This window comes from Pristiophorus japonicus, chromosome 20 (assembly GCF_044704955.1).
Source record: "Pristiophorus japonicus isolate sPriJap1 chromosome 20, sPriJap1.hap1, whole genome shotgun sequence".
Taxonomy (NCBI): Eukaryota; Metazoa; Chordata; class Chondrichthyes; family Pristiophoridae; genus Pristiophorus; species Pristiophorus japonicus.
Window position 1 is genome coordinate 46,669,323 of NC_091996.1, and position 25,443 is coordinate 46,694,765.

Sequence of the window (25,443 nt, forward strand, 5' to 3'; positions counted from 1 at the left end):
CTGGGTTCGTACGGAGTGTGTATGGACCCCGGAAAGGCATCACAAAAGCCGTTTATTAGCGCACAATGCACATGCGCTGAAAACCGGTTTTTCCAATCTGTCAAACTCCAACTCGACATATCGTCTGTACCTCGGGAGCGAGGACATTCGCATGGGCAAGATTCCGGTATTTACCCATATCTTGCGCAGATGTCCTGAAAACTCTTGCGCCTGATAAAAGCAGGCGCATAGCCTACTTTTACAGTTGTACGAGTTTTAAAACATGCAAAAACATAAGTAAAATAAAAAATTTTAAACACATTTTATTGTTACAAACCTTGCCCACTACGGTAAGTTTATTTTAATCCCTAATTAAAAGAACTTTTTTTTTTAAATCGGAAAAATATATTTTTCGAAAACATTTTTTAACTTTAATTTCAATTAATTTTAATTATGTGAGGTGTGGTTTTATTTTTTATGATGATGTTTAGTGTGTTTTTTTTCCCTCATTAATAGCAATGAGAACTCATCGATACAGAGTTCTCATCGCTATTAATGAGAAAGCTGTGGAATACTGTACCTGATTGGTTGAGCAGTCACACGTGAGTGCACCTTCTGCGTGGGAACCTCGAGGCTCCACAGCGTGGGAAGAAAAGGCCTCCTCACCAGAATCCGAGGCGCTTCCGGGACCACCGGGTAAATTCGTTAAAAATTCTCCGGTCCGAGGCGTTCGTTTGAAAGAAGCCTCCAACCAGAATTTCAGGGCCTATGATATTAAGGCAAGTGACCAAAAGCTTGTAGATTTCAAGGAGCGACTTAAAGGAGGAAAGAGAGGTGGGCGAGGTTTAGGGAGGGAAAGCCAGAGCTTAGAAACTCTAGAGCTTAGCAATTTTCCATGTCGTGGCTTCCCAATCTGTATTTCTCTCTATCTCAAGAAGTTAACCGGGAAGATTCCCAATTGTCTGTGCCAGCTCCGAAGTTGCATTGCTATAGTGCCCTGTCTGAAACTGTTCAGCTGGGACTTTTATCTGCAATGCCAGGGATCAGAGCGGGCACAGGCAGTCTGCATGGCTACTTGTTTGTTTTTAAATATATGGGATTCTGGGATTTTGATACAGGCATTACATTCCATGATTCCATCCATTTACATCAAGGTCCATTAGTTTACAATGACTAAATTGGTCAAATTCAATTTTTTTTTTAGATGGAATTGCAGGATTTTCATGAACAATTTGGAGCACTCTGCAATTCCATCCCACGTAAACCACACATCACGTGGCCCTGCCAATCTGGAATCCTCCTAAATAACTCGGGAGACTGGTAACGTGCACAGTTCCATCAGTGCACTCAGCGGGGAAGGGAGCGGGAAGAATTGGATTTACCCTCACTCACAAAATGTTCTAAAAGCCTGCTCCAAGAACAGTGTTGATAGGTGGAAAGGAACAAGGCTTTTGTGGCATGATATCTAAATATCTTGCGACAAGGAGAAAAACACAAAAATTGTAGACAATTTAGTACGTGATTGGCATTTGATGGTTGGTCTTGAAAAATATATTCCAATGGTTCAATGCGGGCCAGCAGGCACAGAGAGAGGAGAAAACTAACTAACTAAAACGCTTGCCAAAATGGAAACCCCAGATTGAACAAGTTGGGTCAGTGCCTGGCTCTGTAAATGGAGTTACTGATAGATGCCAACTACATTGCAATCAAGAGTTTTTTCCAATCTGCATTATCTTTATTAGTGAGTGTCTTGACCATTATTTTTGGTCCTGAGATGCAGGCAATACAGGTATTTATTGTCCCTTAGTAGTTGCCCGGAGACCTTTAAGAGTCAACTGTAAAGTACGGAACGAGAGTCACACGTAGGCCAGACCTTGCAGGGTCTGGAGAACCCGTGCAGGCCGCTCACCGGCTTTTGTACGGGAGAAAGCTGCAAATGTGAAGATTTGTATGGGACGCGCCGCCACTTAAAGGGACTGTGCACCAAAAAAAAGTAAGAGGGAACATTGGTGATGGGCTTCCTTCCCTGAAGAACATTAATGAAACCAGTTAGGTTTTCACTACAAGTCATGGTCTGTTCTCTGCTGAAGATTTAGTGAATTTTCATAACCTGTTAAGTGGGATTTGAACTCATGATCTCTGGGTTGCTAGACCAGTACCATAACGATCAGGCAACTGCGCCCTACGTTCTGTATTCTTGGCGTATCTATGTCCATGAAGGGGAATGAAATACTTTTTGGTAAATTGCTGCCTTCAATTCTCTGAGCGGGACCAGGTATTATTTTAACATACAGAATTTTTTCTTGTTAACGTAGGTTTTTGTTAATATTCTCAGTGGTCACAATGGCATTGACAGTGGCCATACTACAGAATGTTAGATTGGCGGTGCGGGACTTGGAGTATTACTGGGATATTCTTGATGACAAATTATAAGAAAGATCCTTCTAAAGATAGAAGAACAAGGGGAGAAGTAAGAAAATATTTCACACGCAGAGGGTTGTTCGGACATGGAGGGGCCAAAATTGCCCACTGCCCGAAACGAGTCGCAGCTACCGTTTTCGAAGTGCTCGGTCCACCCCAATGCATAGGGCAGCCAATCAGGACAAATTCAGCACTTCGTGCTTTTTTTTTAAAGCGGGGGCGGAAGTGGCCTCATCATCGGGGTGGGAGTGGGACCGGGGCGAAGTGGCCGACGCTGATGACGTCATCGCGCTGGCGCGTCACAACGTTCCTCCCCATCAGTTAAAGGGGAGGGCCACTTTTGTGGCAAATACTGGGCCACCAGGGAGGGTTTTGGCCAGGCCAGCGGCCTGGCACCCTAGAGGCCGAACCCGTGGCCATAATTGTCGGCCCGACCTGGCAGTTGGCCAAATAAAAAACATGGCGTTGCCGACGGCGCCACCTCCCCTTTAAGGGAGGCTGTGCCGCCAAGCCACAGAAAGGATCCCGACAGCAGTCGTTATTGGGCGCACCAACCGGCGGCAGCGCCGCTCCCGCGGGGCAATTCCGGAAAGGGACAATTTCCCGCGGAGCAATTCCAGGAAGGGGTCGGCAAGGGATCGGCGTGTGCACGAAACAGCGGGAAAACGGGCAGAGCGGTCCCGTACACGGCTCCAAAAGTAAAGGAAGGCAGCGTTCCAAATGGCAGCCCCTCCGCGGCAACTCGGCAGCCAGTCCGCACCGACCCGTGGCTGCTGCTTTCAGGCCTTATAGAGAGGGGAAATTTCGGTCCCGTAACGTTCCAGTACAAGTGGCTATTTTGACAGTCAAATCATTCGAAAAGGAATTGGATAAATATTTGAAAAGGAAGAATATAAAAGGATATGGGGAAAGGGAATTAGAGGAGATATCTCCACTTGAAAAGCTAACACTAGCACAGGCTATTCCTTCTGTGTGTAATATCTATCATTATATGTATAGACTATATTACTGTCATATAGGTTTATACATCAGGGACATAAATTGTAAGTGCTGCAATTAAATCAACAGTTTTTAGGTTTCTTATGCTGATTGCTGTCAGGTTGACATACGAGTTGGCTTATCATTACAGCAGGAGTTATTGTTCCTACCCCCTACCCCCATGTTATTTCAGCAGTAGAATCTCTCAGCCGTAGTATGGGTGCACTTCATTATCCACACCACAGAAGGAACGGGCCAAACCCTATTAAAAAAGGTGGCAGATTCAGGGCTAAAGATGCACTGCACCATTTAATTACTACGATAAATATTCAGATTGATATTAAATGCCATTTTTTTGAGTATCGGTACTAATTTGTAAACAAAGTTCATGTAAAGCAACGTATTTTAATATCGTGTCAATTCTCATTTCTGGTATGCGACTCTTAATTCATCAGCTCAAAATGAACAGACCTGTAGCCACCAGCACTGTGTACCAGTAAATGTGGCGGTCAATGGAACTGACCATCAGGTCTTGCGTATAATGGCAGCCAATCAGATACCATCATTTTCCATCAATGCCCAAGATGAATTTCTAGGCCCATTTTTTTTAATTTACTAAGAAACTGATTGCTGCACACCGATATAACTGGCAAATCGTTCTGTGTAGTTTTTTTTAAAAGTCATTTCAGTTATTTAAAATCAGTTTACTCACAGGCGGTGAGTAAAAATGCTTATTTTTTGTGATAAACCCATTTTCAGCCGTATGAATCAAACTGCACCAAGTTACCACTCTTAAATTTATCAAGGAATATTTTTTAAACAACGTAGTAAAACGTTGCCCAGTTGCGCTGGTTCATGGCAGATTTTACGTTCGGCGATATGCAAACGAGTTTGAGCGGAAACGTGAGGGAAAACAACACTTCTCATAACTGGCGCAATATGGGCCCGGATTGTTGATTGCACCCAAAATGGAAACTCCTGGCATATGTATTATACTTTGCTCATACATTTAACTTAATCTAATGTTAGATTGTGAAAATCAGAAGTTGCGTGTCCCATGACCATGTTGCTTTGTCTAAATAATGGTTAAAATGGAAAGGGAGGTGATTGATAGAATTGGAGCATAAAATACAGTGTGAATTTACATTTAACCATTTTCACTGGGTCTTCCCCAACTAGTTCTTAAAGATAAAAATGTTCAACACTATCATGAGAAATCCCAGATAGATATTCACAAGACAAGTTCGCCCACCACAGCCTCTCCTGCCAAACAGATTGTAGTTGAAAATAGTCCACAGTTAAAGAAAGAAAGAACGTGCATTTATAAAGCGCCTTTCACGACTTCAGGACGTCCCAAAGCACTTTACAGCCAATGAATTACTTTTTGAAGTGTAGTCACTGTTGTAATGGAGGAAACACGGCAGCAGATTTTCCCTCAACAAGCGCCACAAATAGCAATGAGATAATGACCCGATCATCTGTGGGTTGGAGGTTAAATATTGGCCAGGACACCGGGGAGAATTTCCCTGCTCTTCTTCGAATAGCGCCGTGGGATCTTTTATGTCCACCAGGGGGGTAGACGGGACCTCGATTTAAAGTCTCAACTGAAAGACAGTAAAGAAAAGAAAAACTGCTTGATTTCAAGATGTTTAGCCATTCGATTGACAGGCTAGTCTGTCAGAACAAAAATAGAAACATTTTTAATTGTTACTTTATGAAGTACGGCTGGAGGGGTGAGCAGAATTTTTAAAAAAATAAAGAAATCTGGATAATGGAAATAGAAACAGAAAATTCTAGAAATGTGTCTGAGAGAGAAAAATCAGATTCATATTTGAGGTGAAACTCATCATCCAAAGTAGGAATGATAAGACCTTACATTGTGCATTTGGACATAACTAAAATTGGTTGTATTTTTGTTGCAGCAAAAATGCAACAGTATCCTCAAAGGGTTAATAGCCCTGTGGTTACTGAAGGAACACTGCTTTTGAAAAAAATTCTTCTATTCAAAAAGGTTTTTTTTCCCGCCTCAATCTTGAACTAAGAAGTGCGCTCATCTCTCTTACAGCAGTGATCTTTAACAATTGAAACAATATAATTTACTTCAGCCAAGACACTCAGAAAGGTATCATATCAAAACATTGATTCTAATAAAGTCTTTTTCCAGGATTTTGGAAGGAGTTATTGGCGATTGCTATAAATCTTGTATAGCCCCACAGAAACATTCTATTGAGTTCAGTTTGCAAATTGACAATGAAAATTGGAAAGCAAAAGATCTAAATAAAATATTTAAGTCAATCCTTGGGAGGGATTTACAGACAGAGATCTAATTGAAGGGTCACAATGATGTCAGTTCATATCTGCCATCTGATATTAGATTACAGCTTTGATAATACTCCCTGGTGCTTGTTTTTATGATATATTCTGTTTCAGTGGGGGTGGGAGGGGTTATTCAGTTTCTGTGCCTGCAATGGATGTCAGTGTCACCTTCACCTATCAAAGCACTGTGTGGCTCTGATAGACAATGACATTAATCAGAAAATTAAAACTGCGATTTTTATTAATGCCCGTTTCATTGAAGTACAATGTGCAGCTAATTATCAAGAAGTACTTTGTCCAGTTTCCATGTTAACCCTCACTGTGTCACTCATGCATTTCCGACATGACAACAGTGACCACTCTTCAGAAGTACTTCATTGCCTGTAAAGCGCTTTGGGATGTCCTGAGGTTGTGAAAGGCGCTATAAAAATGCAAGTCTTTCTTTCTCATCAGGGCTTGACTTTGTTGCTCTGACTGCTGGCAAATGATAGGACTTCTCTATATGATGTGAGCACATTAGTCTTCAGACTATTTGACCTCAAATAGCTGGAGGGAAAAAAAGGGTCCCCTGTAGTTGATTTTCAGCCAAAGTCCAATTTTCTAAGATGCATCGTTGGTGTCCTCCAGCTCCAATACAATCCCAGATGGTAATTTAAAAACTGCAGTTTTGGAGGTGAAGCAGCTCAGCCCAGTAGGCCTTGCAATCACTGGCCAATATGGCCTTCCGCAGCCAATGGGGAAAGTAGGATAGCCATAAAACAAAGTCAGGAACTAGGGCTTAAAAACTATTTAAGCACAGTCTTTTCTCTGTTGTCCTTGTGATAGAATTGAATATAAGTAACACAGTACCCAGACTCTGAGGCAGTACTGTTCCTTGAAGGAGCAGACCATTGGATGTTGTATTCGAACACGGTTGGGAAACATTTTCATTGATCATTGTAAATCCGTTAACGCATCTCCTCACAAACAACACCTCCTTTTCTGTCTCAAGACTGAGCAGAGAGATTAGGCTCAGCAAATAATCAGCTCAGACCAGTCACAAACACATTGTTTCCATAATCGGTTAAAAGTCCACTTCAAGGGTGACACAGTAGTTTCTCTTTCTGTTGCCGAGTGTCTCGGGGCATGTGTTTTTATCCTCAGTCTCCAGTGCGATTTAATAAATTTGATCACTCCCGCATAGAAAATGCGAGGAACCCCACTGTCCTTAACTGACTTGATCTGGAATGCAGCAACTGGAGGAGGGGAGAGGGGTGAATGTAGGACAACTGGGTAGCCTGCCTAGCACTTGTCACTGAAGGAAGCACGTGATAGATAGATTCCTAACAGGAGCATTTGCTCGGGCACGGTACCTGCACATTGATCATGTGTTTCTATCTAAATAATCTTCCTGTGTAAAACATGCATCCTGCTCATTTTCCCTGTCCCCTCCCTACACTGAGAGTTAAGTATACCCTCCCTAATTTTGTAGCCTCTCATTACTTCAGCATTCTAAAATTAAGCTGTTTTTACTCAAGTAATTTGAATGAATTCCGAGTAAGTACATCTTTGTTAATTGTGTTCTGTAATTGTGTTTGGCTTTGCTTGAGGCACAACTTGCCCATGTAAACACAGCTACTGGGCTACTGTGCCATCCTGTGCACTCCCTTGAACAGCGAGGCTGTCTCTTGGCTGCTCCTTGTACAGCTGCCAAGCCACAAGTCAGCACTCTGAGTTTGTGGAAAACAGCCCTTGGAACACTTATATATTATAGAGTACTTACAAAGGAAAATTACTCAGTTCCTCCAACAACAAAAAAAATCCCCTCACGTTCCCAAGGAATTTTACTACCTGTCACAATATTTATTGCTCAATTTTTATGGCTTTTTTCTTTGCCCCCCTTGAGGGCAAATAATGTGGTACAGAAAAAATAAACTGTTAACAGTGGACTAACAAGACCATGGAAACGGAAAGCACTTGTGTGTGTAGCGGTATGGCGGAGCAGCCACTGGTGTGGCTAGGCCCGATATCACGGAGCGCTGGCGTGTAACACTCTTAAGCGCTCAAAATTCGCCTGGGGCGGCAGCGCGAAGCGGGCGGAGCGGCACAGGGCCGCCTCGCGTGCACTCCGCTCGGAACGGAGTACCCCACCGGGGGCGCACAACAGGCGGCCAACGCAGCATTGCCCGTCTCGCGCGGCCGCCCAAGATGGATTTCTACCCCTCTGATTCCTCCCAACCTCATCTGCGCATCAGCGGGGAGGAGGACAGGAATTTTGTGGGGTAGAGGAGGGTTGGCGAGGATTTCTCCCCGCTTCGCCCCGAGATGATATTGGGTGCAACCTCTCGAGAGCAACTTTTCAGAGGAATGGGATTGCCTCTTGACATGGATACGTTTGAGCGCTGCCCCAGGCAAACCAGCAAGGGTGCGGGGGTGGGGAGGCAGGGAGATAGGTGGATAGATAACTGAAAACAACCCTGGATTTAAAAAAAAAAAAAATGGGGGTTCATAACCTCACAATAAACAAAAGTCGCATCTGTGTTTAATTAGAGGCACAGTAGCCACTGGTAGTTAAAAAGTACTTGAAGTGGAACACAGCTGTAAATTTTTTAAGGAAGGAAACTCCTCGCACGCAGTGTCTCTGACTTAACCAAAGAACAGGCTCGGCTGAGGACAGCTTGATAAGTCCCACCAGTACGACCTGAGACACACCCGATACCCGCTGCGATGCAGAGCGCTGATGACAGCCGACATGCGCTGCTGATTAGCAGGCAGCAAACACATCGCTTAGCAGGAAATATTTGAAAGCGGGAATTATTAATGTCATCAGACTTTCACAAAATCTGATCTCTAGTGTGCTCCAAGTCACACCCTTCCCTATGAAAGGTAACACGCCTTCAGCGTGAGGTGGAACCTTTGAAGCAGGGGGCCCCTTTTTGGAAGAGAGAGTCTCACTATGAAGACAGGCTAATATGCTATTTTTTTTTGGATTCATTTCTGTTTCGTTCTGTTTTTCTCTATAAACAGCAAGGGTTTTTGACCGTAGCAGGGGAATTGGCTGGAAGGGGGCTGACATTACGAAGGAGCTGAACGAACAGCAAACGGTATTCCACCCAGCTTCCCCAATGGATAGGTTACTGGCGAACAACTCAGCTGCACAGATTAGGGAGCTCCAACGTTTCATCGGTAATCTGTGCTGAGTTTAGTGATGTCAGCCAGGTCAGTAGAAGGAGCGTTGTGATTGGCCCGAGCTCACAGGCGAGGACATGTTGAGTGGGGGGGGGGGGGGGGGGGGGGGGGAGGGGGCGGAAGGGGAAATCAGTTTGGACTTGTGGCCCCTGATTGCTGTCGCCTAAAGGGGAGATTGTAAGAACATAAGAAATAGGAGCAGGAGTAGGCCATTTGGCCCCTCGAGCCTGCCCCGCCATTCAATAAGATCATGGCTGATCTGATCTTGGCCTCAACTCCACTTACCTGCCCGCTCCCCATTACTCTGGACTCCCCTATCATTCAAAAATCTGTCTATCTCCACCTTAAAATATATTTAATGACCCAACCGCCACAGCTCTCTGGGGTAGAGAATTCCAAAGATTCACAACCCTCTGTGAGAAGAAATTGCTCCTCATTTCCGTTTTAAATGGGCGACCCCTTATTCTGAAATTATGCCCCCTAGTTCGAGATTCCCCCACGAGAGGAAACATCCTCTCTGCATGATTCTGTGATTTGGCTATTTCCTCAGGGAGCAGAAATGCAAGCCATCACATTGAGGACACAGGTCAGTGACTTTCCGTCCATTAATTTTAATGAACAGGAGATCACTGACCACTTGCAAACAGTTTCCAAGATGTGCTCACCGCAAGTCCCACTCCCGGCTGGGTACGCTACATCACAGAATCACCTCTCAAGAGCGAACTTGTGAAAAGCGGCTCAATAAATGGAATTGTAGCCCCACCTTCCAGAAAAAGGCCCATTTCTGTAATTGCAGCAGCCATAACAATGGTCCTCCAGCTTTCCTTTATCACAAACAAATCTTATCAAACGCTAGTCTCAAACCTCGTCTGTAAAGAGGTGCTATGACTTTAAATCTATCCGATCTTGGCTCTCTGGGTCTCTGCTTGAAAGTAAAGGTCCAGCTCTGATGGCCTCCCAGCAGTCACCTAGTCTGCCATGGGTCACTGCCTGGATTTGGGCATGGTGCTGAGTAGTACCATTCCTCAGGATGAATTGGCACCAGCCAAGGAAGGGAGGGAAAAAAAATTTCACCCGGGGTGCTTCACCAATTCAATTGTGCCCGCCCGCTGTCCCAGCCCATGGCAGCTCATTCATGTGATGTAGCTCACTCATTCTTGCCAGATAGTTAACTAATATCATTAACAAAAACATAGAAAGTCAACAACAAGATAAGCATCTACAACAGACAGAGAAAAACTAAATGATGTTAAGAGTTAATTCTAAAGTCTTTTTTTAAGAAAGGTTACTAACTGTGACATTTTTAAAACAAATAAACACACAAACCTGATAGAAGGAACTTCCCAATAGCAGGCCTGAATTTGCTAATGTAGCTGGTAATGGTGCAGTTGTTCCTGTTTAGTGGAGAGACAGGTCAGAAGCTGCTTTTTGTCTTACCTTAACGTACTGAACACAATTCCACTGCCCAGTCCTTCTGAATGTCACTTCTCTTACCGTCATTTAAAAGTTAAAATATGATTTATTTGATTTCTCTATTTTTGGTTTAGGCTGCGACAAATAGGTTCCCATTAGCATTTGGTAGAACACTGCAAGTTACACAATAAGTATTTTGTATTCAGTAATGTTGACTAACCCTTTGCATAACTCTTTGCCGATATGGGACAACATTACAACACAGAGATGCCCTCTCAGAATAAATCCATGTTAAAAATTTGCAACCCATTGGGAGAACTGGAGGCCAATGTTGGGACCATTCAGATACGATAGCATTTTGTTACCTTTGTTGCTTGCAACCTTTAATCACTGCGACAGTGGTGCAGTACCAGCCATACAACTGAGAAAGGCAAGAACATAAAAACATAAGAAATAGGAGCAGGAGTAGGCCTCGAGCCTGCTCCGCCATTTAATAAGATCATGGCTGATCAGATCATGGACTAAGCTCCACTTCCCTGTCCGCACCCCATAATCCTTTATTCCCTTATCGCTCAAAAATCTGTCTATCTCCACCTTAAATCTATTCAATGACCCAACCTCCACAGCTCTCTGGGGCAGAGAATTCCACAGATTTACAACCCTGAGAGAAGAAATACCTCCTCATCTCAGTTTTAAATGGGTGGCCCCTTATTCTGAGACTGTGCCCCCTAGTTTTAGTTTCCCTTATTAATGGAAATATCCTCTCTGCATCCAGCTTGTCGAGCCCCCTCATTATCCTATATGTTTCAATAAGATCACTTCTCATTCTCCTGAACACCAATGAGTATAGGCCCAAACTACTCAACTATTCTTCATAAGTCAACCCCTCATCTCCGGAATCAACCGAGTGAACCTTCTCTAAACAGCCTCCAATGCAAGTATACCCTTCCTTAAATACGGAGACCAAAACTGTACGCAGTACCCTAGGTGTGGCCTCACCAATACCATTTACATTTGTAGCAGGACTTCTCTGCTTTTATACTCTCTTCCCCCTTGCAGTAAATGCCAACATTCCATTTGCCTTCTTGATTACTTGCTGTACCTGCATACTAACTTTTTATGTTTCATGCACAAGGACCCCCAGGTCCCTCTGTACTGCAGCACTTTGCAATTTTTTTCCATTTAAGTTATAATTTGCTTTTCTATTTTTTCTGCCAAAGTGGATAATCTCACATTTTCCCACATCATCTGCTAAATTTTTGTTCACACTTAGCCTGCCTATATCTCTTTGCAGATGTTTTGTGTCCTCCTCACAATTTGATGCCCCAACCATCTTTGTATCATCAGCAAACTTGGCTACATTACACTCGGTACCTTCATCCAAATCATTAATATAGATTGTAAATAGTTGAGGCCCCAGTACCGATCCCTGCGGCACCCCACTAGTTACTGTTTGCCAACCGGAAAATGACCCACTTATCCTGACTCTCTGTTTTCTGTTAGTCAATCCTCTATCCATGCTAATGTATTACCCCCAACCCCGTGAACTTTAGAATTTACATAAAATTGGGAATTTCCAGGTTACAGCTGTAATGTATGCATCCATGAGTATCCTCACAGGTTGGTAGAGCTGTTGAAATGTGAGTGGATTAGCCAGTCATGTGATGTTCACAAGACTCAATAAAACCCCAGCCAGTTGGGTTCAGGGGGTCCACGATGATGCAGGTGGTTGTGAACGTGGTGCATGAACTGGGAATGTGGAGTATGATTGTTCAACCTTTGCTAATAAACAAACTAGTTTTTAATAGCAATGTGTTGCTTTGAATTCTTAAGCAAAGAACCCATTAAGCAAATACATTACAACAGCCCTTTAGGGTTGGCGCACCAAGATTTGGTATGACACAGTACCTGGGCAAATATAACGGCTTTCCTGCTGATTTGGATCGAATTGCATTTGTCTGGAAGGGGTAGGAGAGGGAAGGGAAAGAAAGGTTTTAGGAAATAGGCACCAGCTGGCAGGACAGGGATGAGGAGGGAAGCTTAGAGGGAGGCAAGGTCGACCATTTAAAGAGACATGCAAAAACACTAGTCTAGTCTGATTGAGATCAATTGTTTAACAAGCTTTGTTCAGTGCTCAAAGCAAAGGGTAACGATACAGAGGGACTGAATTTTTAACTCAATAAAAATAAACTGAGGTTAGAAAAGAAATCAAAAAATCAATCCACATTGATCAATACACCAATAATTTAACTGAGTGTTGCCTAAACTCATTTCAGTTAAGACCTTTAACTGTCATCAGGGAAAAGAGTAGAATTACCCATCTTTTAATGAATTAGATTTAAATCCAAGTTCAGAGCTGAAACAATAATAACAAAAAAGCTTTCCTCTTATATGTGTCCTTTTTTTATGAATGACATTTTTGAGAAATGGATACGGCTCATTAATCAGCTAACTCAATCTATCTTTCTAACTATGTTTCTCATCAGCCACACAAACGGGTATCAGCTATTGTAAAACAGCATTGTCCTCGGTGCAGCCTGATGTTCTATTGTGTTGTCCCACAGAGCAGATCGATGCACATTGGCATCTACAATTCCTGAAGTGACAAGTGAATGGTCTCACACAAGTCTTGGGGAGAGGAAGAGTGGATGGGGGTGGGCAAGGGCAAAACACGACAGACTGCTTTCACCAGCCGAGTGGCGACTGGACTTTGGCACAAACTGCTAGCAGGTTGCTTACTTTGCTTTGCTCAGCAAGGGAACATTTTGTGATCTAAACAGACCTAAATCAAGGGGATTGAAAATGTTTTTGGCAGCTTTACAGACAGATATGTGTAGTGTGCTGACATTCAGCAGCTGCCTTTATATAGTTCGGTTTACCAACAAAATTTGTACCTTTCCCTCGTGTTAAAGTTCATGCCAATGATCTGCATACAGTTATGGCAGCGCTGTTTCAAACTTGAATTTTCAAATCTGTCTTCTCCCAGAAACTATTGATCTCACAAACGCTGCCACACAGAAGCAACTTGGCTGATGTTGTTCCCTTCTGTAGCTTGCGTGCTGATGCCAGTTATGGTGCCCCTAGTGCCACCTGGCCAAGATCAGCTCTCTTAGCACAAACTGGGCATCAAATTTGGGACATTCTTGAGCTGTGTGGCCCAGCCGCATATCAACTGCCCTGATTTGCTAAGTTCTGTGCACAGGGAGGGATGGTAAACAAGCTCAGTGTTCTCAGTCCAGACAGCAGATAAATATATTTCTTTCCCATTTATATTGCTGTTATGCATGCTTTTAATACTTGCAATGTAATGAAATGCCATAAAGAGAAAATTGAAAATTGCAATATATATTGCAATCAAGATATAATGGCTGATTTGGTAAGTAGCCAACACGAGCACCTTATCGGATGGAGTACTACAGCTGAAGTCAGCTCCCTGAGAGTTTTTTAAAAATTGATTCAGTTTGTCCAACGTTTGGTAGCAGAAACTTTCATTACATCACATTGAATGTTGAAGGGTAACCAGAGGTACAGCTACTCCACCAAGACTATTACCCAAATTCAGTGAGGACTCCAGTGCAACCCATTATCATTCCAGAATTGAATGATGAAAGGTTATGAAGTACAGACACCTTTGTGATCCTGTGCCGCGGAGTCTGTCTGCGGAGGCTCCCGTTGTCCCAGATATATAACCCTTCCAGGCTCCCACTCTCTCACTTCATACAGCTGCTGCGCCCATGTTCACAGAGGCTCCCGTTGCCATAGACACATGACTCTTTCAGACAGCTCGTAACAATTACAAGGAGGAAAGCTGCAATCTAAGCCAAACCTGAGCTCTCCGTCTTAACTTGAGGCGAACAACATAGGCAGGTGCAAACTACCACATTCAATACATTGCGGTTTTAATATTTTGAAATCGAGTGCTACAAGCAGAACCTCCTGTGCTTTGACAATAAGAATGTGTAGAACACAAATGGCCTCAGACAAGGACCTCAACAAACTATTCGTTTAACCACATTTACAGCTTATCAAGAGGTGCCTGTAAAAATTCTTCAAAGAAACCACACACACAAAAAAAAAATCATTGTTTAGTAAATGAATTCAAAGTGGATTATAATAGATTCTGCTTTTCTAATGCTGAACGTAATCAGTAAGCTCAAGACCATTGTGTAATATGTGCAAAAGGCATTATTAAATTTGAGGCTAAACAGGAGTGATGTTCTTTTGAAGTTTTGAAAGAAAAGCACTGTTACTTTTGGAGTCCCAAAGCACCAATTGGCATGGGAATCCTCAAGTGGCCCTGCCACTGAGAAATCCGATTGTCTCTGGTGGTTGAACAGCTTTCAGGAGCTCTTGACATCCGAGCAGTTGTTGCACTAGGTCTTCTGGAGGTCATCTTCCCTCACTGGAACTGAATTCCTTTGTCAACTTTCCTTTGTAAATTGAATGTTCTCTTTATGCCGCGACTCTGTTGTGCCATGATTTTCACTGTACTGGTGATAAAAGTGCAGTGTATCCACACTAGCATGGTCTGGTGTGGTGAAAGGGACATTACTGGCGGCAGTTATTCACATTGTTGGCACTGGAAATGGTACCAGGGCACCTTTAATTTATTTTTATTCTGAAAAGACATGGCACCTTACGTGGCCATTTTACTTTTACAGGTGAAATAAACTGACTGTGACCCTTTGTAATTAGTAAGATTCTCACCGGTGTGCAAAGGCGATCAAGTAATGTCCGAGGGTCATGTTTGAGCGGCCTCCATGGGGCGTGGAGGGGTTTACATCTCTTGCTCCACACTGATGTGAATGAACAACGTGGCCATGGTTCCCTGCTCATCACACTTTTGGCAGCGAATAATAAAATACAGCCCTCGTTACAGGGCTGCGATCAAAATTAAGAGGCAGATAGGTGGTCAGGTGACCTTGTAAAGCAGAAGAGCAGAGATCACCTGGGTTATTTGACTCTGAAATTAGCTTCCTGGCCACATATCCGCGGCATGACTAAAACCGCCTATTTCCACCTCCGTAACATTGTCCCACTCCACCCCTGCCTCAGCTCTTCTGCTGCTGAAACCCTCATCCATGCTCTTGTTACCTCTAGACTTGACTACTCCAATGCACTCCTGGCTGGCCTCCCACATTCTACCCTACGTAAACTTGAGGTCATCCAAAACTCAGCAGCCCATGTCCTAACTCGTACCAAGTCCCGATCACCCATCATCCCTGTGCTAGCTGACCTACATTGGCACCCGGTTAATCATTGCCTCGATTCCAAAATCCTCATCCTGGTTTACACATCCCTCCATTGCCTTGCCCCTCGCTAGCTCAGTAATCTCTTTCAGCCTCACAACCCCACGAGATGTCTGTGCTCCTCAAATTGTGCCCTCTTGAGCATTCCTGATTATAACCACTCAACCATCGGTGGCCGTGCCTTCAGCTGCTTGGGCCGTAAGCTCTGGAACTCCCTCCCGAAACCTCTCCGCCTCTCTTTCCTCCTTTAAGAAGCTCCTTAAAATCTACCTCTTTAACCAAGCTTTTGGTCACCTGCTATAATTTCTTCTTATGTGGCTCGGTGTCAAATTTTTCTGTTTTGTCTTATAACACTGCTGTGAAGTGCCTTGGAATGTTTTACTATATTCAAGGCACTATATAAATAAAAGTTGTTGTTGTTGTTTATAATCATCTGAAACTCCAGGATGCAACTACCCCGTCCGGCAGGAGACTGTGACAGGATTGAATTGCCTGATGTTACTTTCTTTCGTTTCAATAACAGACAATTCGATCCTTTTGGTTTCTTGCTGGTTATGTTAAAATGGCCCCCTCAGTGTGAGATTACAATCCTTGTTTTACGCCGTGCTAGTCATTCGGTTTCTGAGGGGTTTGACATTTTGAGCCATGTTTTGGCCACTGAGGGTTGACATCATGTCATATCCTTGAAGCTCGAGAGCATTAATGATCTGCCACCTCCAGGAAAGGATATCCGTGACTTGTGACACCTCCACAGAGAGGTTTCAACGATCTGCAAACTGCTGTTAATTGGCTGCATTCACCAGCGCGTGGATGTTTGACGAGCAGGAACATCAAAATCTGTTCAATTGAGCAATACAAAGAAATATCATAGTTTGCATATCATTTGTTTCTCTGAACCAAATTGAAATTGTTAAGTTATTTATTTAGCATAAAAAGGAATGGCAAATGTTGCTAATTGGAGCGAAAATCCTCAAGCAAAACATCAGTCAGCATATGAAAGAGAAAAGATAGACTAACAAGTTGTATGGCCATGGGGAAAGAACCAGGGAGTGGGACTAATTGGACAGCTCTTTCAAAGAGCCAGCACTGGCACGATGGGCCGAATGGCCTTCCTCTGTGCTGTATGATTCGATGATTTTGGATGGATTTGTTCAGCAGATACCCAAGGGGAATGGACTCTCATGTTGTCAATCATGCAGTTCCCTTGTTTAATAAAGCTCCTCAAATACTTCAGGTAAATTATGTGGCCATTATACAATTCTAAAATACAGAGATCCTTGTGTGAATTATTCGTGTCTCTGAATTCCGATGATTGGACACGTAATAAGACTGCTGCAGTTTTTTTTTAAATTAATAATTTGAGTTCCAGATTCACTTATTCGGCGAATATCATACATTTAAGATGTTAGCAGAATGGTATTAAGTTAATTGAGGAGGATACATGCGCCGGTTGGGGGCTTATAATGGAACTCATTGTTTTGGGATGTGGGGGAAGGTGTACGAGACATATTGCACCTCAAATGCGTGCAAATCTCGCACCCCCCACCCCGAAAATGTGGTGAAAATCCAGCTACATCTATTCCTTTGTTCCAATTTATAAGTAAAAGTTAATTACAGTTTAAAATAAATATTTTTTTTAAACTAAGTAAATCTTCAATTGCAGCATCAAACAGTTGGTCTGAAATGGAAACATTTTTTTTCTGATCTTTTTCATTCCCTGGTACTGGTATGTGGTTCCATGGTGCTGGCACCTCTCTAGCCCACCCATGTTCAGCTTAAATACTGAATGTTAGGCCATTCAACCGTGGAGAGCATCACACCAGAGACCAGAGACCATTCCTGCCCTCATCTGAGGGACACAAACCTGAACTTCCCAGCAATAACGAAAAGGAGCTGGACGCATGCATAGTTGTTCGCCTTTGTGCCCCAGGAGCACCGAATCCAATTGTGGTGCTGTTACCCGACAGAGATCGGTGTGCTCAGCAATGGCCAGGATTCAAGTCTGAGACATGGCTGGTTGTATAACCCAAATAGCACACTGGGCATTGCATTTACACACCAAGCCATCCGGGGACTACAAACAGCTGGCATCCAATGGTAACCTAAAGCTAGTTCATCAGCCCAGTCCAGCGGTGAGGAGAATTGTTATGTAGAGGAGCATGGAGAAACCATGTCAGTGTGTCAGAGCCATAAAACAAAGTGATAGTTAATTAGTTATCAAATTGATTAACTGGCACTTTAAGCAACATAAGTTAGAAAGTACGTGATATTAGAAAGTACAGAGATCGCGCAGCTGGAGTAGTTTGTATCCTTGAGTGGAGGTGGTAAGGAAATCATTCTTCTGAATTGAATTGGGATAAATTAGAGCACTAAAGGGGAGGTATACTGCACAGGATTATCAAATGATACTTAATAGCATGAAGCATGCTAGTGCTATACTTATTGGCTTAACCCGTTTTTGTTGGTCACACAGAGGCAGCCTGGGTAGTGCGATTTTTATGTCGGGCTTCCCTGTGGAAAAATCACAAAGTGCTGCTCCAATGACAACGTGAACGGGAGCGCTTCTTACCGAAAGACGACCCTTTCCATTTGCCATGTCACTGGAGCGCAACATCACCGCAGGGCAAGTTCAACCAAAATATCTGTCTGCTTGCTGCCTCAGAAAAAATGGTTTGAAAACATAAATATAGCAACAAGGAGAGAATGACGGCTACCTCATACAATCCACTGATTTACAGGACTGTCCGGGATTGCCTGTAATCTGGGGCCAGCGCTTTTGCATGCACTCGAATTCTCCATGGGGACTGGAGAATTCTCCATGGGGACTATGGTATCACATGGGCTGGCCCACCAATTTGGCTCTGGTGTGCTTTACAGCATCGCTGGTCTGTTCAGAACTATCCTCGATCTCAAGTAAAGCCTCAGCCGGGTCATAGTCACAAAGTGGCTTTCAATGAATTCCATGCGTCCGTGAAGTTGCTCAAGCTTGGTTTTTCCCTTGTTGGAACCCTGAGCACATTTGACAGCAAGTGGACTATTCAATGGTGTGCATTCATCAAAATGGGGTACAAGTGTCTTCACAAGATTGCAGAGCAATTCAGGTCAGCAGGATATCCCCCCTCCGCCCCGCCCATCTCAGTTCATTCAATATCGACCCTGGGGTCTCCTCAGTGCAGGATCCAATTGGTTGTTCATTGATTCCAGGGGTTTTAAACCTCCACAAATTAAAGTGAGAGTCCATTCTATGCATCAATCACTGTATGAAAAAAAACATCCTGATATCAGTCCTAAATATGCCCCTTTTTAGTTTAAACCATCCTTACTCTCGCAATTTTAAGTACATTTTGGGGCATCACTTTTACGTGCCATTGTATCTCTCGATCAGATCTCTCTGATGCCTGCTTTCAAGGGTGAAAAGCCCCAAATTTCTCCTTGTTCTTGTCTTCTAGGATTAAATTACTATAACTTCACTATTTAAATGGAGTTAAATTTCCTTTAAGAGATCATTACAGAATTACAGCATTTGCAATGACTGTGAGACAGGTATGTAATGATCATATATTAATACACGCTAAGGTCTCTATTGATCTAATGACCTGCCTGCCCATAATTAATATCGGCACAGTGAGCACTTGGCTTTCGCCAGAGAGAACGCAGAAGGTAGAAACTAAGCAACACATATGCAGAATTTACATAATATATTACTCTCCGTATAAATCCAGTTGGAGAATCCAGATTAAGATGTGTGCAGTTCACTTGTGGATCGAAACAGTCTTACGTCTCTGTCCGCCCGTGCTTTTTTTCTCCTCAGCTCCCCAAGTGTAGTCATTTACTATGCTGAACAAACTTGAAAGTGGAATGTGAAATGCGTTATTAAATCAAAATATATTGCAGGGTAACTTACAGGTGCCAATACATTACAGGGAAGTACGGTATTCAAGCAGAACGGATAATTCCATAAAAAGCCAGAGTGAAATTCGAGTGGTTTCCATATCTCAGTTGAAATCCAAGATAGGATTTTTGTTTCATAGGTCAATGCTAAGCATTTGTTATTCTCGACAACAAAACATGATATGTAATTTTCCTCCAACCTCTTCACCTCTCCACCTCTATCTCTTCCTCAAAGTCTCAGCTTAAAACGTAGAAACATAGAAACATAGAAAATAGGTGCAGGAGTAGGCCATTCAGCCCTTCGAGCCTGCACCGCCATTCAATAAGATCATGGCTGATCACTCCCTCAGTACCCCTTTCCTGCTTTCTCTCCATACCCCTTGATCACCTTAGCCGTAAGGACCATATCTAACTCCCTCTTGAATATATCCAATGAACTGGCATCAACAGCTCTCTGCGACAGGGAATTCCACAGGTTAACAACACTCTGAGTGAAGAAGTTTCTCCTCATCTCAGTCCTAAATGGCCTACCCCTTATCCTTAAACTATGTCCCCTGGTTCTGGACTTCCCCAACATCGGGATCATTCTTCCCGCATCTAACCTGTCCAGTCCCGTCAGAATCTTATACGTTTCTATGAGATCCCCTCTCATCCTTCTAAACTCCAGTGAATAAAGGCCCAGTTGCTCCAGTCTCTCCTCATATGACAGCCCAGCCATCCCTGGAATCAGTCTGGTGAACCTTCGCTGCACTCCCTCAATAGCAAGAATGTCCTTCCTCAGATTAGGAGACCAAAACTGAACACAATATTCCAGGTGAGGCCTCACCAAGGCCCTGTACAACTGCAGCAAGACCTCCCTGCTCCTATACTCAAATCCCCGAGCTATGAAGGGCAACATACCATTTGCCTTCTTCACCTCCTGCTGTATCTGCATGCCAACTTTCAATGACTGATGAACCAGGACACCCAGATCTCGTTGCACCTCCCCTTTTCCTAATCTGCCGCCATTCAGATAATATTCTGTCTTCGTGTTTTTGCCCCCAAAATGGATAACCTTACATTTATCCACATTATACTGCATCTGCCATGCATTTGCCCACTCACCTAACCTGTCCAAGTCACCCTGCAGCCTCTTAGCGTCCTCCTCACAGCTCACACTGCCATGCAGTTTAGTGTCATCTGCAAACTTGGAGATATTACACTCAATTCTTTCATCTAAATCGTTAATGTATATTGTAAAGAGCTGGGGTCCCAGCACTGAGCCCTGCGGCACACCACTAGTCACTGCCTGCCATTCTGAAAAGGACCCGTTTATCCCGACTCTCTGCTTCCTGTCTGCCAACCAGTTCTCTATCCATGTCAGTACATTACCCCCAATACCATGCCTTTTGATTTTGCACACCAATCTCTTGTGCGGGACCTTGTCAAAAGCCTTTTGAAAGTCCAAATGCACCACATCCACTGGTTCTCCCTTGTCCACTCTGCTAGTTACATCCTCAAAAAATTCCAGAAGATTCATCAAGCATGATTTCCCTTTCATAAATCCATGCTGACTTGGACCGATCCTGTCACTGCTTTCCAAATGTGCTACCTCTTTGACCAAGCATTTGGTCACCTGTGCTAATGTCTCCTTCTTTGGCTTGGTTTTGTCTGATTATGCTCCTGTCGAGCACCTTGGGACATTTTACTACTTTAAAGGCTCTATATAAATGCAAGCTGCTGTTGTTTTTTTTTAGGATGTTCATTTATGCAGTGAAATTAGTTGGTGACAACATGACCAAGGAAAAGGGTGATTTAGGTTATAATCAAACAGCAGTTTGAAAGTGTCATGCAAAACTTTTCTTCACCTCACAGCACGCGAAAGTACTGCACCTTCTGTTGTATGAAAAACAACCTTGTCTGTTCCTCCGATGGCCCAGGGCTAAGTGCACCATCTGGAGTGTGCTGAGCCACACAGATCAGTAAAGGTCGGCACAGTGTCGATCTCAGTCAAGGTAGCAACTGGGGTGTTGTAACTGGCTTCAGCTGGAGTTGGAAAAGTCAACTCGGGTTCCCACTCCTGATCGTTATCCATTGAGCCCTGTTGGAAAGTTTTGCCAGCAAGGACAGGAATGGGATCAGCTATGATACCTCCATAGTCTGATGGCACTCACTGTCTGGGTTCAAGAAAGATACCAGGAGTTTGCTGTGGAATCAAAATGCCAGCATGAAGCAGAACCTTCAAGCCTACTCTCAACTTGACCAAATCCAGTTCTCCAGACTAATAAAAAGGGAATATCTTCAATTTTTGTGTCTTGGAAGGTAAACAAGAAAGAAATATTTGCATTTATATATCACCTTTCACAACCAACGGATGCCTCAAAGGCCTTTATAGCCAATGATGTACTTTATGAAGTGTAGTCACCGTTATAATGTGTGAAACGCGGCAGCCAATTTGCGCACAGTAAACTCCCACAAACAGCAATGTGATACTGACCAGATAACCTGTTTTTGTGATGTTGATTGAGGGATAAATATTGGTCAGGATAACTCCCCTGCTCTTCTTCAAAATAGTGCCATGGGTTCTTTTACGTCCACCTGAGAGAACAGATGGGGCCTCAGTTTAACATCTCATCTGAAAGACGCCACCTCCAACAGTGCAGCACTCCCTCAGCACTGCACTGAAGCGTCAGCCTAGATTTATGCACTCAAGTCCCTGGAGTGGGACCTGAATCCACAACTTTCTGACTCGGGCGAGTGTGCTACCCACTGAGCCACAGGTGACACTGAGGGGGACAGGGGAGGGAGGGGCGGGGGCGGTGAAGAGTGTTTCACCACAATGCTCTGGACAGAATGGTGTTGAGAAAAAGGGAATTGTTTAGCTTGGCTTCAGTTCAGCATGCAAAAAGTTAGAAGGACTAATCTTTCCACGATTGGCGTTTATAGATTCAGTGTTGAATATTTCTATCCCATGAATTAAACGTGGTGTGAATTCTGATTCCAGTCTGAAACGAGGATGACAGTCACTTGCACTGATGGGAAATGGAACCAACAAGTGCTTTGCGAACCTGTAGACTGCGGGATCCCTGACCAGTACCACGTCTACCCTGCCACCTTCTCCTGCCCTGAAGGGACTACATTTGGCAAGCAGTGCACCTTTCAATGTAGACCACCTGCCCTGCTACGAGGTAAGAAAAGACTGCATTAAAAACCACTACTACAAAAGCAAAACATTGCGGATGCTGGAATCTGGAATAAAAACAGAAAATGCTGGAAATCTCAGCGGGTCAGGCAGCATCTGTGGAGAGGAAGCAGAGTTAATGTTTCAGGTCGATGACCCTTCGTCAGAACTGGAGAGTGTTCGAAAAGAACAGATTCTTAACAGGCACTGACAGGGGGGTACTGTATTAAAAACTATCGGGTACCTCTTTTTGGTCTCTCATTAAAAAAAATGCAACGTCACAACTGTTACTGTGTTCTCACCTCCTCGATGAACCATCAGCTCAAACAGCCTGAATCTCGAGACAGACACTTTCGAGTCAGCAAATCCTTTCTTTCTGGTTACCCGCGGCAGCAACTCAACTCCTAATCACTGTCACCACACTCCTTAGTGATAAAAGTGTCAGAGCAAAACATGAACCTGGAAGCACTGTGCTGGTTCTGATTGATGCACTCTGCAGGATGTGTGCGTGTTTAATGCAGCTGAGTGACAAGGTCTTACCTCCCCACTAAAATAAAAAACATTATCATCTGCAGATTTTGCTCACTCTATAAAACTGAATGGCAAACTAGCATACAGTTTTGGATCCAGACAACTGCATCCTGTGAGTGTCATGTTCCAGGGGTGGGGAGGGAGGCGCGGGATTGAATAGATAAATTTTTTTTGGCGTCACAGACAGGTTAGTCACTGACATGATAGAGTATTACAGCCCATTAATGCTGCCTTCTTTGCTCACGCCTTCGACAGCCAGCACATACAGTCAGGTCCAGAAATCTCTCTCAGTTGTTTGAAGGTTTTATACACGTAGTTAAACTTTATTATTTTTAATCTTGTTGCTCCCATCAGGATTGAACCAAGAGGAGAAAGTGAAAACATGGCATTTGCCAGATTTTGAATTAAGCAAAGACTATTTCCTTTTATTAGGCACTGACAAGGCTGCACATCTGTAGTGGTCACACACAGATGTGGAAGTACTAAAATGAACAGCTGAGGGGCGGGCATACACACAATTTGATTATCTTGCCTGCTCTCTTACCCTTTTCAACTTTGGCGATGTCCTAATTTATGGGCTTGGCCTCGCACTAATGTTCAGATTTAAAATAAGACAGTACTGACATAAGAGCACAACATAAGGCTGAACATGCCCCCAAACTATTAATTATACTGTGGTTTTATGGTCCTGTTGGCAAACCCTAAATACAACTGAGGTTGTGAGATTTCAAAATTATCAAACTCAGGCGACTGCAGACTCCAGAAGTAGCTGGGATGACTTTTCCTCGAGGAGTTGTTTGTTGATGCACACTTGTCTGTGCAGGAAGCAGGAGCATAAACCAAATCTCCCTGCATGCAAGCATCTTCACCGAAGAAATGGGACATTGCTAAATGGCTGGCTGATTGAAATCAGACAGTTGATGAAGCAGCAACATGAAGCATGAAATGAAAATCATCAGAGTGTACCGCCAAAAGGCTAGTGTGAACAGTAACTAGTGTGTCATATGTACAACATCCAGCTTAATGATAATTTAATGACTATCAACGGAACAACAGAAATCAAGGTCAGTTAGTCAGGAGATGTTATAGCTGATCGCTAATTAAATTTGAGGTAGAGTAAATCTCCAATGATTGATATGAACACAGGAACAGGAGTAGGCTGCTCAGTCCTTTGAGCCTGCTCTGCCATACAATAAGATCATGGCTGATCTGTTCCTCAGCCCCATTTACCTGCCTTAGCTCCATATCCCTAGGTACCCATACCCAACCAAAATCTATCGCTCTCAGTCTTGAAAACTCCAATATTCACAGCCGTTTGGGGTTGCAGATTTCTACCACCCTCTGTGTGAAAAAGTTGGTCTATCTACCAATGTTCCTGTTTAGCAGCGCAGCTGTCTTACGCTCCTGCACAGGCCACTTGCCGGTTTCTCAATGGAAAAACCGCGCATTGCCTGAAGTTTGAATGGGCCGTGCAGCCCCCTAAAGGGACCGCGCACCCAAAAAAATAATTAGAGGGAACATTGATGTGTACTGTTCGGTGAGGAACTGAGCTGTACAAATCATCCCTTGCCTGTGTTGAGTTAGCTGATCTCAGACAGGACAGCGGTAGGGGTGTTACTGTTGGCCTCAGCATCCTTGGGCTAGGGAGGGGAAATGTCAGGCAAGGTTCATGTTCCTGATTGTTAACCAGTATCTCCCGCTGGAGAGTGTGGGTATGCGGTGGTCAGGAGATGACAGCTGCAGTGGCTCCAATATCAGCACTCACTACGTAAGCTCACAAAAAGAAGAATGGCACTTTAGCTGAGGTACCAGGGACTAGCCAGGCCCCGGGGAACGCTTACCTCAGGATACATCAGGAGAGGAGGTGAATACTTTGGGGGAGGGGAAAGAGCAATGAGGTATGGACAGTCAGATCTTCTCATCGGTGGCATGAAGATTTCTTACTTCAAGCCTGCGGAACATTAAACTTGTTACTTTGAATTGCACAATCTCCTTCAGACCGCTTACGTGTAAAATCTCTCATCTTCCAGTAATCATACGTTTTAACTGAAAACATTTCCCCAGCGCCCCTCCACCCCCAGTATTATTTTTTCAGTAAACGTCCAAGTGCGTCAAGCCAACAAGTTGCTTATTGGAACCAATCAGCCTAAAGCAACAATAATAGTTGTTTTTTAATCGTGTGTAACTTTAAGAAAGTTGTAGGGAGGCTGTGCCAACCAAAACAAACAGCCCAAGGTTCAAGGGTAGAAAATGGGATGAAGTTTGTGTAAGTAAATGTCTTTAGATATATTTTGTGCTATAAAACAGTGTTTAGTTGTGGTTTGTAACAACGTGTAC

The 25,443-nt window shown here is 43.6% G+C and overlaps 1 protein-coding gene across 3 annotated transcripts in view; it reads left to right on the top strand.

Annotated features, from left to right (window-relative positions):
* LOC139232515 (pappalysin-1-like) overlaps positions 1–25,443 on the top strand; it is a 322,505-nt gene that overhangs the window by 193,962 nt on the left and 103,100 nt on the right. For all 3 annotated transcript variants that reach the window (XM_070862846.1, XM_070862848.1, XM_070862849.1), the window contains exon 15: positions 22,399–22,582. In XM_070862846.1, coding sequence (XP_070718947.1) covers positions 22,399–22,582 — 184 coding nt within the window. The remainder of the gene's footprint in view (positions 1–22,398; positions 22,583–25,443) is intronic.